The sequence below is a fragment of the Zootoca vivipara genome, chromosome 6 (assembly GCF_963506605.1).
Source record: "Zootoca vivipara chromosome 6, rZooViv1.1, whole genome shotgun sequence".
Taxonomy (NCBI): Eukaryota; Metazoa; Chordata; class Lepidosauria; order Squamata; family Lacertidae; genus Zootoca; species Zootoca vivipara.
This window is the reverse complement of record NC_083281.1, coordinates 41,607,894-41,625,400: the sequence shown is the minus strand read 5'-3', so window position 1 is coordinate 41,625,400 and position 17,507 is coordinate 41,607,894. Positions and strand designations below refer to the sequence as shown.

Below are 17,507 nucleotides of genomic sequence, written 5' to 3'. Positions count from 1 at the left end.
CAGGCAGTTACTGGACTACAACTCCCATCATGCCTCATCGCTGGCCGCTGGTGAACCACTTCTGATGAAGGCCGGAGACCTCTTCGCCCCTGCGGGGATCCTAACGGGCGACTGCTGGAAGCCCTCAAGTACCAGCTACACGCATGCGCGCACCCCGCTTTCCCCTGCGGCTTTTGTGTACTCGCCACATGCTACGTGAGAGACAAGGATGTGCATGTGGACCGCTAGCTGCCACCAACATGGACAAAAGCCACTTATGATGGCAGTTGAAGCCCAGTATCGAGAGCCACCGCTCCTGGCTTACTGCCACCGACTGCGGGATCTCCTCAGCCGAACCTACGTGCCAGAGCTATTGTGGGGCTTAACTGTGAAGAGGGAGAATAACGGACACCACCTTGATCTCCTTTGTGGAATACTGATGCAACAGTCAGTCAACCTGGTCCCTACTGCCCACTAGTGGGCGTTTCAGGATTCCAGGTGGGCGGCAGGGGGTTGCAGCACTGGTGGGCGGTAAGGAAATTTTGCCATCAAGATGCATTAGTGGGTGGTAGGTATAAAAAATTGACTACCCCGATCTAAAGAGTACTTCACACTTGTATTTTTCTAAGGTCTTTTAAAAAACCCACCCTAGCGCTGACAATTAGGATTGTGCACTCCACTGATTCAACACCCCTCTCATGTCATATAAGCACATAGTGGGGGGAAGGGAGTACAAAATAATGCCCCCCTTTGCTGCCAGATTACGACATTGCAATACAGTGCTGATGCACTATTTATGGAGGGGGCTTTGCTTGCTTACCACTACCACCAACTGCAGCATGACGGTCAGCTAGAGAGAAGGCAGTCATTTGATAAAGCATGCCTAAGAAGCAGGCTTCTTTTGGCTGAGGGCCATTCTAGTAGACTTCATAGGCTCCACCACTCCAGAACTCCTAATGAGCTATGTACTTCTAAAATGAGAGAACAGCCTGCAAGGCAAATAACACACCCACCACTGAGCTCTTACACCTTTTTGTAGATGTGGGTGGCACTATGGTCTGACTAAACCAGTGCTTTTCAACCTTTTTTGGGCAAAGGCACACTTGTTTCATGAAAAAAATCACGAGGCACACCACCATTAGAAAAGGTTAAAAAAATTAACTCTGTGCCTATATTGACTATATATAAATCAAATTTTTCAATTTTCCCCACGGCACACCAGGCAACATCTCGCGGCACACTAGTGTGCCGCGGAACAGTGGTTGAAAAACACTGCTCTAAACCACCAAGCCTCTTAGGCTTGTTGATCGGAAGGCCACCAGTTTGAATCCCCGCGACAATGTGAGCTCCCGTTGCTCTGTCCCAGCTCCTGCCAACCTAGCAGTTTGAAAGCATGCCAATGCAAGTAAATAAATAGGTACTGCTGCAGTGGGCAGGTAAACGGTGTTTCCGTGCGCTCTTCCATCATGGTGTTCCGTTGCACCAGAAGCAGTTTATTCATGCTGGCCACATGACCTGTAAAGCTGCCTGTGGACAAATGCCAGCTCCCTTAGTCAAAAGTGAGATGAGTGCCGCACCCCCCCCCCCCGTCGCCTTTGATTAGATTTAACTATCCAGCCGTCCTTCACTTTTCTAATACCTTTAAGAGCTGTCAGTGCTGTCAACAGGTTGGTCTGAGGGCCTTTTGTATTCACCTCAAATTTTACCACTTGCATAATCTGTTACCTTACTTTGCACCCTTCCAATATTTTACTTAACACATCTGATGAAGTAGGCGTCTCTGGATAGGTCACATTGCAGCAACAGACACAAAATGGTACCAAAGCAGTGTTTTGACCCGCAACACATATAATTTGTGTACAATGTCCACTAAAGGGCATAGACTCTTCAATTTCTAAACTGAGATGCTGAAGCTGTAGATCCCGTCACCATGCCTTCCACACCAAAGCACACTCCCAGTTTAGATATATACATCAGGCAATGCATTCTCCGTGTAGTCAGCACTGTATTCCATGCTGCAGAGCTGAGCACTCCTATACCTTATGGTTGCTGACTGGAACAAAATAAATCCTGCTTTGGCTTCTCTTGTTACCCTTCACCTTCCAAATGTTTTGTACCGTAACACCAATAACCCTCGACTACTGGTAATGCTGGCTGAAACTAATTATAGAGTTGTAGTCCAGTAAATAAATAAGTAAATAAAAAATCAATCGATCGATCTGGAGGGCTCTAGGCTGGAGAAGGCTGCTGTATGTTAACCCTCTCTTTGGAAGACTGCTCCCTTGACAGATTGTTTTGGTAAATAATTTCAAGGTAAGGTTAAATCAAAGTTTAGATTAATCTAGGGTTTAGGTTGTAAATCAGTTATGATGTGACTGCTGTTTTCCCAAAAATACGCGTGCCGCCTTTTGTATTTTTAAAGAAGCTCATTATTTTTTAAAGAGTAGATTTGTCCCTAGGGTGTAAACTTCACTTTCAAGATTAAGACAGGGATTTTTAAATTATCCAGTTTTTTTTAAAAAGCATACTTAAAAAGAGTAATAGAATCAAGAATACACTTACAGTAGAACCAGATGTTTAGTCTGGCAACTACTGTAATTCCCAATTGTGGTAGTGTGGGGAAGAAAAACAGGAGAAAATATGAAGCTCATTTCTAGCCCTTAAGGTTGCAAAGAAAAGCAGGGATTTCTCCAGCGAATCAGTGCCAGAAGGCTTCCATAAAAAATTAAATTAATTTCAGACAAGAAAATTAAAGACCACACATTTCTGTAACACACCATATATACAGTCATTTTCCCAAATCCCAAATCTTCAGTGTTTGAGCATATTAAAAACTTCAACTGTAAAATTACAATTACAAAAACTGTACAACCTGTACAATTACAATTCAACCTTGGTATGGATCAAAAGAGGCAGGAAACCATTCTAGTGTTGGGAGATTAAGAAATAATACAAATTTACTAAAATGATTTAACATGAAATCGCTTTTTTTTAAAAAAATGGAGCAGCTTTATTAAAATGTACTCAATACCACAGCACACTCAAATAATGTATCTGGGGCTCATCTACTTCATGGTCCAGCAATGAACAGATGTATACTACCATGTTTGCCTGCAATGAATGTAGCGAACTTGTGCCAGCACAAAATGTAACTGAACCAACTGAAAACAGGTCTTTGAAGCCCCAGTACACATATAGTTTACAGAGATTAGAAATTCTCCAAAGAGCACTTCTTGGTAAAAATATGCCTCATGTTGCCTCCTCTTCTTGTATTTGATGATTCCATCTATTGGAGAAAAATAGGAGAGAATTACTGAAACTCAGGATGTAACCAGTAAATTATGCTGCAAAAGTTATGCCAATGGTTCTCATATTGTAGTCCCTTTAGGTCAGGGTTTCCAGGGCCCCTAAATTCACAGCAAATATGGAGGGCAGTGCTAAAGACCTATAGGTTTGTACATGCTGAAGACCTATAGGCTTGTACATGCTGAAGAGACAACTCTTCTAGTACATATTCTTCCCATGCACACATATAGTCTTGCTGGGTTGCGACCTCAAGAGAAGAACTGCAACAGAGTTAATTTGGAAATCTTTCAAGAATCATGTTGTGTCTCAAAAAAGTACCCAATGTGATGTAATCGTTACAGCTTCCAACTGCGGAGACTCAGCTTCAAATCTATGCTCAGTAATGGGTGATTTTGGGTCACACACTATCCCACATTGCAGTCTTCCCAAACCTGGGGCCTTGGACTACATCTCTGAAGCCATGCTGGCTTCGGATGATGAGAGTTGTGATCCAAAACATGAGAGGCACGAGGTTGGAGAAGGCAGATTCAAGCATTCTGTTTGCCCAGTTTATTGTAATGGAAAAGTTAGGGTTTTTGGCACATACCGGTAATTCCCCCCCTTCCCATGATAAACCCAAGCCTGATTTGGGGCCAGCATTCTAGGTTTGGGGAGCTCGTCTTTTGGGCACGTTGCTCAGAAAGGTCCAGAATCGACTCACTGTGGTCCTGCCTGTTAAACAGTTTCACTCAGTAGTTTTATCAATAGTTTCTTCCCAGCTTGCAGTGTTGTTTTCTTTGGATCTGAGCGGGAACAAACAAGCTAGATAGTTAAGTGATCATTCTGAAGCCACTAGAGGGAGCTCTTCCATTAGTCAATGGTTCACACCCTAACATACGAAACTACAACTCTATGAAAACTCTATGAAAACAGTAATTTATATAATTTTTGTTGCATGTAAAATGCTTTACTAGCTTAAGTTCTCTGCTAGGTCATTATTGGTCAGTGAGGGGCCACTGTGGTTGAATGACTTATTCATAAGATCATCTAGCTTAGCTGGGAAGTGTGGGCTCTCTGCCAAGTTCAAGATGCTAATTAATCAGCTGAGAAGATGCAGAGGTTCAGCAGTAGGTAATTGGTGACCAGCACAGGCTTAATTTCCTAACTGCCACAAATTTTTCAGACAAGGGAGACCCACTGGTGCCCCCCCCCAAACACTGTGGGATTACAAACATCACCCTTGATTCTAGTTACAGGTAGGTAGCCGTGTTGGTCTGAGTCGAAGCAAAATAAAAAAATTCCTTCAGTAGCACCTTAAAGACCAACTAAGTTTTTATTTTGGCATGAGCTTTTGTGTGCATGCACACTTCTTCAGATACACTGGGGGGGGGGGGGAAATCACCCTTGATTGTTAGGCATGGAAGCTGGGACCACAATGAGTCCAGCAGCACCTGGCGACTCAACAAATTCCCCACACCTGTCTTAGGAGAACCTGCCAATTGCTTTAAAGGCAAAGGGAGAAGGAATCAAGTGTCAACTGGGGTTGGCAATATTCACATGAACAAACAGCTCTAAAGTAGTTCCTGAATGGCAGGTTGCATTCGTGTTCTGTGTGGCGTAATCCCACAGGCACTTAGAAACAAGCAGAAGGTGCAAATAATTTAGCTTCCCGAAGATTTCAAAGTATGCTTGAAGTGCCTGCTACAGTTTCAGAAGCCAGAGAGGTGAATAAGATGTCCGATATTTGGGGCTGGGGCTTCAGTGACTGACCCTCCTCAGACTAGAATGCACTATGCAAAATATGCAATGTTGGGGCATTTTGACATGTCCCATAGTGTCAAAACTGAGTATTTGTTTTTAAACCATTGCATACATAGCCTTGCCCATCCTTCTGCCTTGATTTTTGGCCTGTTTTGACTAAATGACAAGTTAAGTGTCAGCACAGCCTTATTGAACGGAAGTCACTGGTCATGCAAATGTAGCTTATATGAGATACAAGAGTTCTTTGTTCCAAAACCCGACAAGTAGAAACAGCCGAATAGCATACCCAACTTGTCCTCAGCAAAAGTCATTTTCACCCCAACAGCAGAGCACCTCCTGCAAACAGAGAAGAGTAGTAAGCATCTTCATAACGATTCAAAATAAAAACAAATGTTGATACACTCTTGGCATGCAATTTAAAAACTCTAGGGCAGTGGTTCCCAATTAGCTAAGTACCGCGGATCCCCCGTTTTTCAAAAGCTAAGCCATGGATCCCTTACTTTTGAATTTTTTGTTATCTCCAGGGTAGCTTTGTTATGTGAATGGTGCAACAGACCCCCCTGGGTTGGTTATGCAGACCACCAATTAGGAACCACTGCTCTAGGGGGGGAAAACCAACACATGCAACTTAATACCTAAGTACTAAATGTTTTAATATAGTGAACAGCAATACTGGGTCAATAAGGGCCAGAGTTTTACTTGAATAACGGAGTAGATTTTGTTGGTAAACATAGAGGACTAGCTACATCCATTTTTGATATTTAAGGTTCGGTTCTTTTTGCTTTTTTTTTTTTTGCCCAAGGTTACGGTCCATTGCAAATGACAAAGGGCACAAGTATTAAAACATTATTGCTAATTTATGCATAAGCAAGTGGATGTATTTTAAGTATCTATTTTTAAACCATCTTTTTTAAACAAGATTTTACATTTAAAATTAACATTTGAAGAACTTCTTCAGTAATAAAAGTTTATGCAAGTTGCCGTCACATTTTATGTAAAAGAAATGTGCCATTAAAATCAGACATTTAGGTTACCTTTTGAGTTTTTCGGTGCATGTTAGCTTTAAGACATCCTGAATTCTCCTGCGATAATTTTCCTTTAAAAGGGGGGTTTTGGGCGTTCTTTTCATCAAGCAAGACATTAAGCCCTGAAAGCTGACTCCAAACCATTGTGGAAAATTCAGTTATTTACATTTTTTTAAAATAACAATCTACAAATACAACTCTTTTTGGCTTTTATAAGTAGCTTCCCTCAATCATGCACTGCTATGAGCAATTTGACAGCAACAGTGGACTTTTTTCACCCCCAAGCAGTTCTTTCCCAGTGAATACTCGATTTTAAATTTTGCCAAGGAGGGAGAGTAAGTACAAGCCACCAGCTCTTCACAGCAGTCAGTTCTGCTATCATGCCAGGCTTGTCAACAGCTGTTCAACCTGGTCATCTGCAGTGAGTGAGACTTTCCTCCAGACAACCAGGCAGGGAAGCTGATTTTCTTTGAAGGCAGCAAATCACTAATGTGGGGATGTGTGGACAAGTGGGCAGTTAGCAAAGCTGCATTATGTGCCTTTCCTAACGGGATATTGAGAACAATCTGCCTGCTCCCTACATAAGCCACTACTTTGTAATTGCTTTGGAACCCAAGGAATGCTGCCCTGAAAAGCAGGCAGTCTGAAGAGAGGGGAATCTGTGGATTCAGCAAAAGGAAGAAGTCTCCTTTTCTATCTGTGAAAAAGGCTTTTTGGAGTCACACTGCTTTGATGAGCCAGCTACTTTTGGATCAACAATTTCCGCCTCTCTGCAGAGGGCACAATCCCCTGGGGACATTCCTTGTGCAAGTGTCACCAGAATGAATGGGGCTTGTGCAAGAAGGCCACTCTGCCCTTTTGAAATCAATAGCAGCTACAAAGGGGCTGGTGCAGAAGCAGCTGTCCGCAGACCAAAGATAAAAAGCCAGCAGATGTCTCAACCCTTCAGTGAAACTGAACACTGATGCTGCCACTTGAAGCCCCGTTTCTGGCACAACTGCTCAACTTCCAGGGGGTGAAAAACAATTTTGTTTTAAAATTAAGCTTACTCAGCTTGGTAAAGTTTTAAAACTTTCAGAACATACCATTTTAAAAACGTCTTCGGATTTTAAGAGAACTTCTTTTTAAGAAACAGACCAAGTACTTTAGCATTAATTTAAATTAATTGAAAGAGGACAATCTATTTTACTGCTTGACCAAAATTAAAAAAATGACAATTCATCACATTTACTTTGATTAAAAAAGGACTAAACTTTATTGACAAACTGCTGCAGACATCTTGACAAATTTTAGCTACCTATTTAGGCAGGCTTACACAAGTAGTAGCATTTAATCTTCCAAGAACAAAATGGGAGAACAGTGTACAAATCTATGTACAAAATGAAGCTCCTTGCTTTTTTCAGCTGCAATGTCCCTTTTTAACATAAAGCTAGTGTTGAGACGCACTTGAACATGTCATTGGAATGGCTAAAAGCTTTACAGTTTTGCCAATTTTAAGCCTGAGCTGTATTATGTACTGCAAACACTCAAGTGTTCAGCTTTTCCTTTAAGAAAAAAGAAAAGAAAAAAAGAGAGACACACAATGCACAGCTATTCATTTAATACTTCCTAATATCAAAACACTGGGCAGTTAGAGCAATATAAAAATTACAGAGCAGCTAGATGTCCACTTCTCTTAAAAATTCTTCATGCAGAATTAAGCCAAGAACACCTTTTGCTGGAGAACGTCCGTCACTAGCATCTCAACACTGGGGCTAGATTTCAAAACCCACATGGTCAATGTTACAAACCTAATTTTTTTTTAAGTTAAACTGAGAAAAAAAATTACTGTTTTATCTGTTAAGGAGAATTCTTTCTATTAACATTTAAACTTAAGATTAATCAAGCAATCTGCTTTTAAGGGCAAAGTGTTGACATTTGAGCTTACTTTTTAAACTGCGGCAGTTGCTACCATTACATTATGATTTTAAGTCATTAAAAGCCAACCCTGAATTTTGAAATGTAGCCTACTTTTGGGATTCTGCAACTACAACTTTTATGGGTTGCCTAAAAAACAAAAATACTTAAAGATTAACAAACTTTAATTTCATAACTGTTAAGCAAGCATGTCACTTTGGAAATTAACATTTTTTACCTCAACTTTTTCTTTTTAAAGGTACAGTTGTGTTTATATATCTAAACAGAGAAAGAAAAGCCATCTACACACTTAAAAATTGAATTCAGTCTTCTAAATCTAAATTATTTTAAAATACTACATACAGAAGCCAGAATGCAAGGTCAGTGGTGGGGGAGGATGGAGGTCAGAGAAAAAGGGAGCCAGAGAAAAATCAGGGAGACAATTACTTGTCTGTTGTGGGTAAAGCAACAGGAATCCTGGGAGATACAAGAATCAGAAACAACTGTTTGCTCAAAAGTGATATTTCCCCCTCATGTATGCTTTAATAGCGTCCGTATGGGTGCTCTCTGTACGCTCCCTTCACTGGCCTAGTCGGAGGGGCCTTGAGCGAGGGCCTTGTTCCATTCCAATCATCTTGACCTGCAGGAAAGAAAATAGCGCATGTAGGCAGCAAAGAAAGGACAGCTGTTTTGCTTTTCATGAATCATGGTGTTAGCAAATAACCCTAAAAAGAGACCTAGGCAGAGATTTCAGTGTGCTACCAAATGGTGCTTTGGAAGGAACTGAAGTGTATGTGAAGTGCTATCCAGAGCTGGCAAGATACAGAAGTCTTGCACAAATCATCAAGAGTCCAAATGGCTCATTGCAGGTGATCTACCGGTAATCAAAACAAAGAATTGGCCAAAGTTTTGCTGCAAACAACTCCACTCCTAGTAGTTTATTAACGGAACATATCTTTTTAAAGGACACATGCTTCTCTACAAGTGGACAGCTTCAACTGAGGGGTTTAGTTGTCTGCTCTCATGTGTTATCACCATAGCCTTTGTTGCCCTGAGAAAGTACTTTTAAAATTTAGTACGAGTTCCATCTCGCCTCTGTTCCATCACAGAGCTCAAGGTGGCATCAGGGGTTTCCAAGATGTCTTCCCATCCAAGGACTGACCAGACAAGAGCTGCATCATGTGCCATCAGAACATATCCTCCTTGCACATGCCCAACCAGAAGACAATACAGTCCTCAGGTGCAGTAGGAAACTATTATTTTCACCAAACATAGAAGGCATAATAAGGAGGAATACAGTGGAACCTCGGTTTGCGAACACAATTGGTTCCAGAAGTCTGTTCATAAACCGAAGTGTTCGTAAACCGAAGTGAACTTTCCCATTGAAAGTAATGGGAAGTTGATTAATCCGTTCTAGACGAGGAAAAACACCCCCTAGAACGGATTAACCGCTTTGCTCCGATGCCTTCGCGGAGGCCGGGGAGCGTTTCCGCGACTGGGCTGCAGCCGCGAAAGCGGTCCCCGGCCTCCGCAAAGATATCGGAGCAAAGCCCCAGCCTCCGGAAGGCATCGGAGCTGGGACTTCGCTCCGATGCCTTTGCGGAGGCCGGGGACCGCTTTCGCGGCTGCAGCCCAGTCGCGGAAACGCTCCCCGGCCTCCGCGAAGGCATCGGAGCGAAGTCCCGGCTCCGATGCCTTCCGGAGACTGGGGCTTTGCTCTGATGCCTTTGCGGAGGCCGGGGACCGCTTTCGCGGCTGCAGCCCAGTCGCGGAAACGCTCCCAGGCCTCCGCAAAGGCATCGGAGCAAAGCCCAGCCTCCCCGAAGGTATCCGACGCTCCGATGCCTTTGGGGATGTTTGGCCTTCGCTCCGATGCCTTCGGGGAGGCCGGGCCTTCGCTGCGGGCCTCCAGGAGGCATCGGAGTGAAGGCCTGGCCTCCCCGAAGGCATCGGACACTCAGTAGACCTCCGGCACCTCGGTTTACTAACTTCCGGGTTAGGATAGTTCGTAAACCGAAAGTTCGTAAACCGAGGTGTTCGTAAACCGAGGTACCACTGTATTAATAGTTTTGGGGAAACGAAACATCAGAAAAACACCAAGTTCCTTTCAAAAACAAGACGAAATTAGTTTTGTTGAAATCCACCCTCTTCTGACTAGCTAAAACAGGGGTCAGCAACCTTTTTCAGCCCACCACATGGTCTGAGAGATGGTGAACCAGACAATATTTTTTTTGGGGGGGGGGAAATAAATGAATTCCTATGCCCCACAACTAACCCAGAGATGGATTTTAAATGAAAGCACACATTCTGCTCATGTAAAAACACCAGGCAGGCCCCACAAATAACCCAGAGATGCATTTTAAATAAAAGGACACATTCTACTCATGTAAAAACATGCTGGTTCCCGGACAGTCCGTGGGCCAGATTGAGAAGGCGATTGGGCTGCATCCAGCCCATGGGCCTTAGGTTGCCTACCCCTGAGCTAAAACTTCACACTTCTAATTCAACATGGTTGGCTCACACAAATTATTTTTCACATTTTGTCCACAGGAAAGCAGGCACACAGACTAAAATTAGTTATAACTGAACTAATTAAGAGAAGAATTGTTGTGCCTAGTGGCCCTCAGTCAGGAAAATCAGAGGATGCAACAGTAATAGTAAAGAGACAGAGAAGTAATGCTTAGTCACCCAAAGGAAGAGGACAAATAAATGGAGACACTGACAATCTTTCACAAAGATTGTCATGACCAGAAAGCTGTTTTCATAGTTGCCAATATCTCAGTGTAGAGGGGGACACACCTTCTTAGAGTTGCAAGGGGCTCTCAGTTTTATCTTCCTCATACTCATCTGAGAATTCTTTGGTAGCTAAATACTTATTGTCTCATACTAGCAATATTTAAAGCTTCATGGATTTCATTACTGTACTGTGCCAATGTGAAATAGAATTATTGGCAAATAATTCCACATCCTGAGAAATCCAACCTTTCCTTTACAAAGATACACACATACAGTCCTTAGCTTTAAGCCTTTAAAAATGGTCTAGGATGTGTTGCAAAATGTCAGCTGAAATCTTGCAAGTTAAATATGAGAGAGAAGAGAATACCACAGGGCTTTATTATTCCCTGCTGAGTGACTTGCACTTTCTAGTGGTTAACAGAACAGTAACAGCTCTGCATTCAATTTCCTGTATCTTTCACTATCTTCATCACATTTTGCTTGCCTTCTCTCTCCTGCTATTTGTAAGGCCTCGTTGAACAGCCATTGAGAGGAAAACTACAGAATGGGAAAAACCAGAGATCTGTTCAAGAAAATTGGAGATATGAAAGGAACATTTTGTACAAAGATTACCACAATAAAGCACAAAAGTGGAAATAAAGGAAAAGAGTGGAAAGGACCTAACAGAAGCAGAAGACATCAAGAAGAGGTGACAAGAATACACAGAGGAATTATACCAGAAAGATATGGATGTCTCGTACACCCCAGGTAGTGTGGTTGCTGACCTTGAGCCAGACATACTGGAGAGTGAAGTCAAATGGGCCTTAGAAAGCACTGCTAATAACAAGGCCAGTGGAAGTGATGATATTCCAGCTGAACTATTTAAAATGTTAAAAGATGGTGCTGTTAAGGTGCTACACCTACGCCAGCAAGTTTGGAAAACTCAGCAGTGGCCAGAGGATTGGAGATCAGTCTACATCCCAATCCCAAAGAAGGGCAGTGCCAAAGAATGCTCCAACTGCCGCATAATTGCGCTCATTTCACACGCTAGCAAGGTTATGCTTAAAATTCTACAAGGCAGGCTCAAGCAGTATGTGGACCGAGAACTCCCAGAAGTGCAAGCTAGATTTTGAAGGGGCAGAGGAACCAGAGACCAAATTGCAAACGTGCTGGATTATGGAGAAAGCTAGAGAGTTCCAGAAAAACATCTACTTCTGCTTCATTGACTACACAAAAGCATTTGACTGTGTCGACCACAGCAAACTATGGCAAGTTCTTAAAGAAATGGGAGTGCCTGATCACCTCATCTGTCTCCTGAGAAAACTCTATGTGGGACAAGAAGCTACAGTTAGAACTGGATATGGAATAACTGATTGGTTCAAAATTGGGAAAGGAGTACGACAAGGCTGTATATTGTCTCCCTGCTTATTTAACTTATATGCAGAATTCATCATGCGAAAGGCTGGACTGGATGAATCCCAAGCTGGAATTAAGATTGCCGGAAGAAATATCAACAACCTCAGATATGCTGATGACACAACCTTGATGGCAGAATGTGAGGAGGAATTAAAGAACCTTTTAATGAGGGTGAAAGAGGAGAGCGCAAAATACGGTCTGAAGCTCAACATCAAAAAAACTAAGATCATGGCCACCTTCTATTTGCCAGGAGGTGATCATGGTCCCATCACCTCCTGGCAAATAGAAGGAGAAGAAATGGAGGCAGTGAGAGATTTTACTTTCTTGGGTTCCATGATCACTGCAGATGGTGACAGCAGTCACGAAATGAAAAGACGCCTGCTTCTTGGGAGAAAAGCAATGACAAACCTAGACAGCATCTTAAAAAGCAACAAGGTCCGTATAGTTAAAGCTATGGTTTTCGCAGTGGTGATGTATGGAAGTGAGAGCTGGACCATAAAGAAGGCTGATCGCCGAAGAATTGATGCTTTTGAATTATGGTGCTGGAGGAGACTCTTGAGAGTCCCATGGACTGCAAGAAGATCAAACCTATCCATTCTTAAGGAAATCAGCCCTGAGTGCTCACTGGAAGGACAGATCCTGAAGCTAAGGATCCAATATTTTGGCCACCTCATGAGAAGAGAAGACTCCCTGGAAAAGACCCTGGTGTTGGGAAAGATTGAGGGCACTAGGAGAAGGGGAAGACAGAGGACGAGATGGTTGGACAGTGTTCTCGAAGCTACGAACATGAGTTTGACCAAACTGCGGGAGGCAGTGGAAAGCAGAAGTGCCTGGCATGCTCTGGTCCATGGGGTCACGAAGAGTCCAACAAACAGCTCTGCTTTTTTTTTGGTGCAGAATGAAAACTTGGGATAAAACTCACTGGTAATTAGACTTTCTAGTAAACCTTTTCATTGCACTAATATAGCCAGTATATTCTTAAGATTATTGGACATTTCAGAGTAACATGTTAAAGGCGAGATCTCCAGATTTGTTCTCAGCTGAAAATATTGGTTATATCCTACATACTGCCTCTCAAAAAACTTAATCATGATAATCTTTTTTATCTTTTGCATTCAAGGCAAAAAATAACTGACTGAAATTCATCGAACACAGAGTTCTGCTTCTGCTATGGCAACAGAGCATGCAGACGTACCATACGCTTCATAAGATTCCTGTGCTTCACCATGTCCATAGTCATAATATTCTGTTTCCCTGCAATAACAAGAGTATTATTATTATTATTATTATTATTATTATTATTATTATTATTATTATCATCCCTTGAAGTGGTGTATCTTTCTAATCTTCATTCTGTTATTATTTAGGATGGTCCAAATGACCATCTATCTCACAGAGAGGGTAATGTGGACGTGCTTCTTGCAACTGTTAGGACCAGATACTATGCTTCCTTGCAATACTGTCCATTAGCTAAAGTTGTAAGGGAAGAAGGAGCCCAGGCCCAGCTATCTTCACAAACAGTAAAGGAAAAGTTCATGCCAATGAGGACAAGGCTCAGTGGATGCGATGGGGCCCTTTACCTGACTTTTGGGGAACACAGTGCTTTGCTGAGGCTGTAGTTACCCAATCACTCAAGGCCCAGGGAATGCTGGACAGTGCTGATCCTTGTAACACAGATTCTCATTGTATAGATGCAGAAGTGCACACAAGCACAATATGCTTGTGTTCTGCTGAAGATACAGGGCAATTAAGAACTACCGTAATGTGGCACAGTAAGTTAGAACGTGGTGCTAAAAATGCCAAGGTTGTGGATTGGATCCCTGTATGAGCCAACTGCATATTTCTGCATTGTAGGGGGTTGGACAACATTACCCAAAAGTCCTCTTCCAACTTGATTCTAAGTAATCAAACGAAGCACTTACTGTTGACCCTGGCTGTAGTAGCCTTCATATCCTTCATAACTTTGCTCAGCATAAGCATCGTCATAGCCCTGGAATGGACAAAAAGGCAAGGGTAGAGTCAGCTGTTGTAAAAAAACAAAAAACAAAAAACCAAGCAAAGTACCATCTATAAAAGTCCAAATCACAAAAGTGATACACAGGTACCACCTTCAAACACACATTACTTTATCTTGCAGTTATCCAAACAATGTCCTTAGAAATATTTCACACACTAAAAAATACAATTGCCCAGTGTAGATATAACAATCTTGGTCTAATAAATGGAATAGACCAGACTTCCCCAACCTGTTGTCTTCCAGATTTACAATTTACATCACCCCAGTCAGCATGGAAAAACCTGGTTTGCTACTACAAAGTTTGTGAAATTTCTTTAAGAACTGGTACAATCACCCTCCCTCCATACTTCTGAGCAACCAAGGTCACCTAGACTTATGCAAGCAGTCCTTTGCCAAGCAGTTCTTCACTGGGATCTGGGATCAAGTCTTATTTCTGTGCATCAGAAAGCATTAAAGATGCAGTGTAAGGAGGATGAGGCTAGCAGGGAGGAAGACCTCAAGAAAACAACTGCTAAGCAAACACAATCTCTGTCTCTGCTTGTGTGCTATTTTCTCCATTGAAGACAAGGCTTATTCATTCTTAAGGGCCATTACTTTTTAAAGTAGCCAGGTCCAGAGGCTGGCCAATCTGTGCTATTATCAAACTCTGCTGTACAGTGCCAAGCAAGCATGCGTTTCCCCTGAACTTATCAAATGACAACTGTTATATTCTTTCAAAGTCGTGTGTGTGCACAAGAGAGGAAGACCCCACCATATACAGTGGTACCTCAGGTTAAGAACTTAATTCGTTCTGGAGATCCATTCTTAACCTGAAACTGTTCTTAACCTGAGGTACCACTTTAGATAATGGGGCCTCCCGCTGTCACCGCCGCACGATTTCTGTTCTCATCCTGAAGCAAAGTTCTTAACCCAAGGTACTATTTCTGGGTTAGCGGAGTCTGTAACCTGAAACGTCTGTAACACGAGGTACCACTTATTTAAAACAGTATGATTTCACTTCAAACAGTCATAGCTTTTCTCAGGCTTCTGGGAGATGTAGTCTGTTAAGAGTGCTGAGAACTGTTAGGAGACCCATATTCAGGAAGCTACAATTCTCAGAATTCTCTTGGAAGAGGGACTGACTGTTAAACCACTCTGAGGATTGCAGCTCTGTGAGGCGAATGGCTGGGGGCTCTTAACACCTCTCAGCTCCCTTAACAAACAATAGCTCCCATAATTCTTTGGGAGAAGGCATGATTGTTTAAAGTGATGTCATAGTACTTTAAATGTATGGTGTTAACGTGGTCAGAAAGAGAGGAAGGGTCTAACTCTGTGGGAGGAACAGGCTATTTGATTGCATGTCCCAGGTTCAATCCCCAGCATCTTTAGGCAGTGCTGGGAAATACCCTGGTTTGAAATCCCATAGTGAATTGCAGTCAATCACTGCTGACAATACTGTGCTAGACAGACCAGACATCTGACTCTGACAAAGGCTGCTCTCTATGTTCTTACATATGTATAATCTTGGTGCTGTGGATAAACCAAAGTTTTTAGGCACAAGTCATCTGTTATCAGACTCTCTTCCTCCTCTCAGAAGGTTAAAAATTGCTTACATAATCTTCATAGGTCTCTGGTGCAGGAGGGGGAGGAAGAGGTATTCTTTGAATGCCGGCTGCCCGAGCTCTTGGTGCAGGGGAACCTCTCACTGCTGGAAGAGGGGGAACACCCCGGGCCACAGCTGCTCCTCTTGCAATGGCACCTCTTACTGGGGCCCCCCGCACAAGAGCTCCACGTGGAGGTGGTGGCGGAGGTCCCACGCCACGTCCCCTATAAAGAGGGGACAGAAGAGTTAGCAGACACACACAATCTGCACACAACCATGCTCTGGACACCCACTAAATCTAATCTGCTGTCTATACAGAAGCTAAATACAGAAGCAGAGGTCTAGCAGCAGAGGTGAATGACAAAATTAAATCTAGTAAAATTTGCTGTGTGATGTACTGAGACACAGCTAGAAATGCCCAAATATGAAACTTGGATTGAGCAAGTAGCAAAGATTTAAGTACCTACCAGAATCACTTCAAAGATAAGCCAAACCAGCAGCATCAGCTGTCAATGCAAAAGGCCCAAGACATCTCAAAACAGAAATGGGCCTTTAGCACAAAGTTGTTTTGGGAAGGGAAGGAGAGAGGGAGCATTATCACTTGATGTTCATACAGCCCAGTGTGTGTGTGTGTGTATTATATATATATATATATATATATAGAGAGAGAGAGAGAGAGAGAGAGAGTGTGTGTGTGTGTGTGTGTACTGAAAAACCTTCACAACTGAGGCCGCTTCTGATATTTGGATTTTTGAATAATTTGGGGTTTTTTTAAGGTTAAGGACAGGAGTTGCCAACAGGAAACATAATAAAGGAAAGACATGAAGTAAGGGGCAGATGCACAGATGTAGGTAAGCAGATTAGCAATTTTATGGAGCAGTGATGTCTAGGTCAAGAAGGGTTAAGATAAAGAAGCAAAGAGCAGAGCAAAGACAGCTGTAAAGGGCACTTAAAGCTATATCCACCTGGCCTGAGAGACTTAGAAAACATTCAACTGTCTCTCTGAAACAAGGGCTGGAAACTTTCTTAAATGAAAACCAAAGTTTCAAAAGTCTCACGTTATCCTTGCTTAGTGCAGAAACCATTGGCAGGACCATGGAGTTTAGGAATAATTAAAGGTCTACAATTAATGGGCCACTACCCTATTGTACAATTCATGAACCCCCTCAAAGATCTGGCATTGTCAACATGCTGAACAGAGAGTAAACTAAGACTCAAAACCCACCACCTATGGGAAATATGACTGAGTGCCTTTTCTATTGCCTCTCACCTGTTCAGCAAGGCTGCCCCACTCCACACACTATAAAAAAAAATTGAAACAGCCATTAAGCCCATATCGCTTCCCCACCTCCCCAAACCATCAGCAGCACAATCTTACTGCTTAAAGATGCAACTACAACCAGCAAGAGCTCATCTCCAGCAACATTTCCATTTGTTACCTAGGAACAGGTGGAGGTGGGGGGACAGCTCCCCTTCCTCGTACAGGAATCCCTCGACCTCGTGTTGGCTCTGGCACACCATTGAGATAAGACAGCTCCAGAAACTGCTCCTGGCAGATGTCATCCATCATATCCTAAGCAAAAAAGAGGTAAATAATTTCTAGGCCATGCAAAAATAAAAAATCTCACTCATTTTATTTGAAATGGGTTTTTGTGCTGCTAACAGCAGCTGTTTGGAAAGGCATAGGTGAGTACTATGGGCAGGAGCTGCCTAAGTCACAACAGCTGCCACAAAACATCCTCTGCACCCTTGTAGAACAGCTGGCCTTCCTGCCTGTCAAATGCTCTGAGAAGTGGGGTCCCTTAGCAACCTACATTTCTTGTTTTCCTTC

The 17,507-nt window shown here is 42.7% G+C and overlaps 1 protein-coding gene across 3 annotated transcripts in view; it reads right to left on the bottom strand.

The window, feature by feature from the left end:
* Positions 1-58: 58 nt before the first annotated feature.
* KHDRBS1 (KH RNA binding domain containing, signal transduction associated 1) overlaps positions 59-17,507 on the bottom strand; it is a 29,736-nt gene continuing 12,287 nt past the window's right edge. The window contains exons 5-11 of one of the 3 annotated variants that reach the window (XR_009557752.1): positions 17,116-17,249; positions 16,947-16,976; positions 15,687-15,900; positions 14,000-14,067; positions 13,273-13,331; positions 8,394-8,586; positions 59-5,361 (exon numbers count right to left, since the gene is read on the bottom strand). Coding sequence is in view for 2 of the 3 variants with exons in the window: in XM_035117603.2 (XP_034973494.2) it covers positions 8,489-8,586; positions 13,273-13,331; positions 14,000-14,067; positions 15,687-15,900; positions 16,947-16,976; positions 17,116-17,249 (603 nt within the window). In the remaining variant the exon portion in view is untranslated. Of the gene's footprint in view, positions 5,362-5,764; positions 8,587-13,272; positions 13,332-13,999; positions 14,068-15,686; positions 15,901-16,946; positions 16,977-17,115; positions 17,250-17,507 lie in introns of those variants that run through there. The other 2 variants (XM_035117603.2, XM_035117602.2) reach the window with 2 other exon arrangements.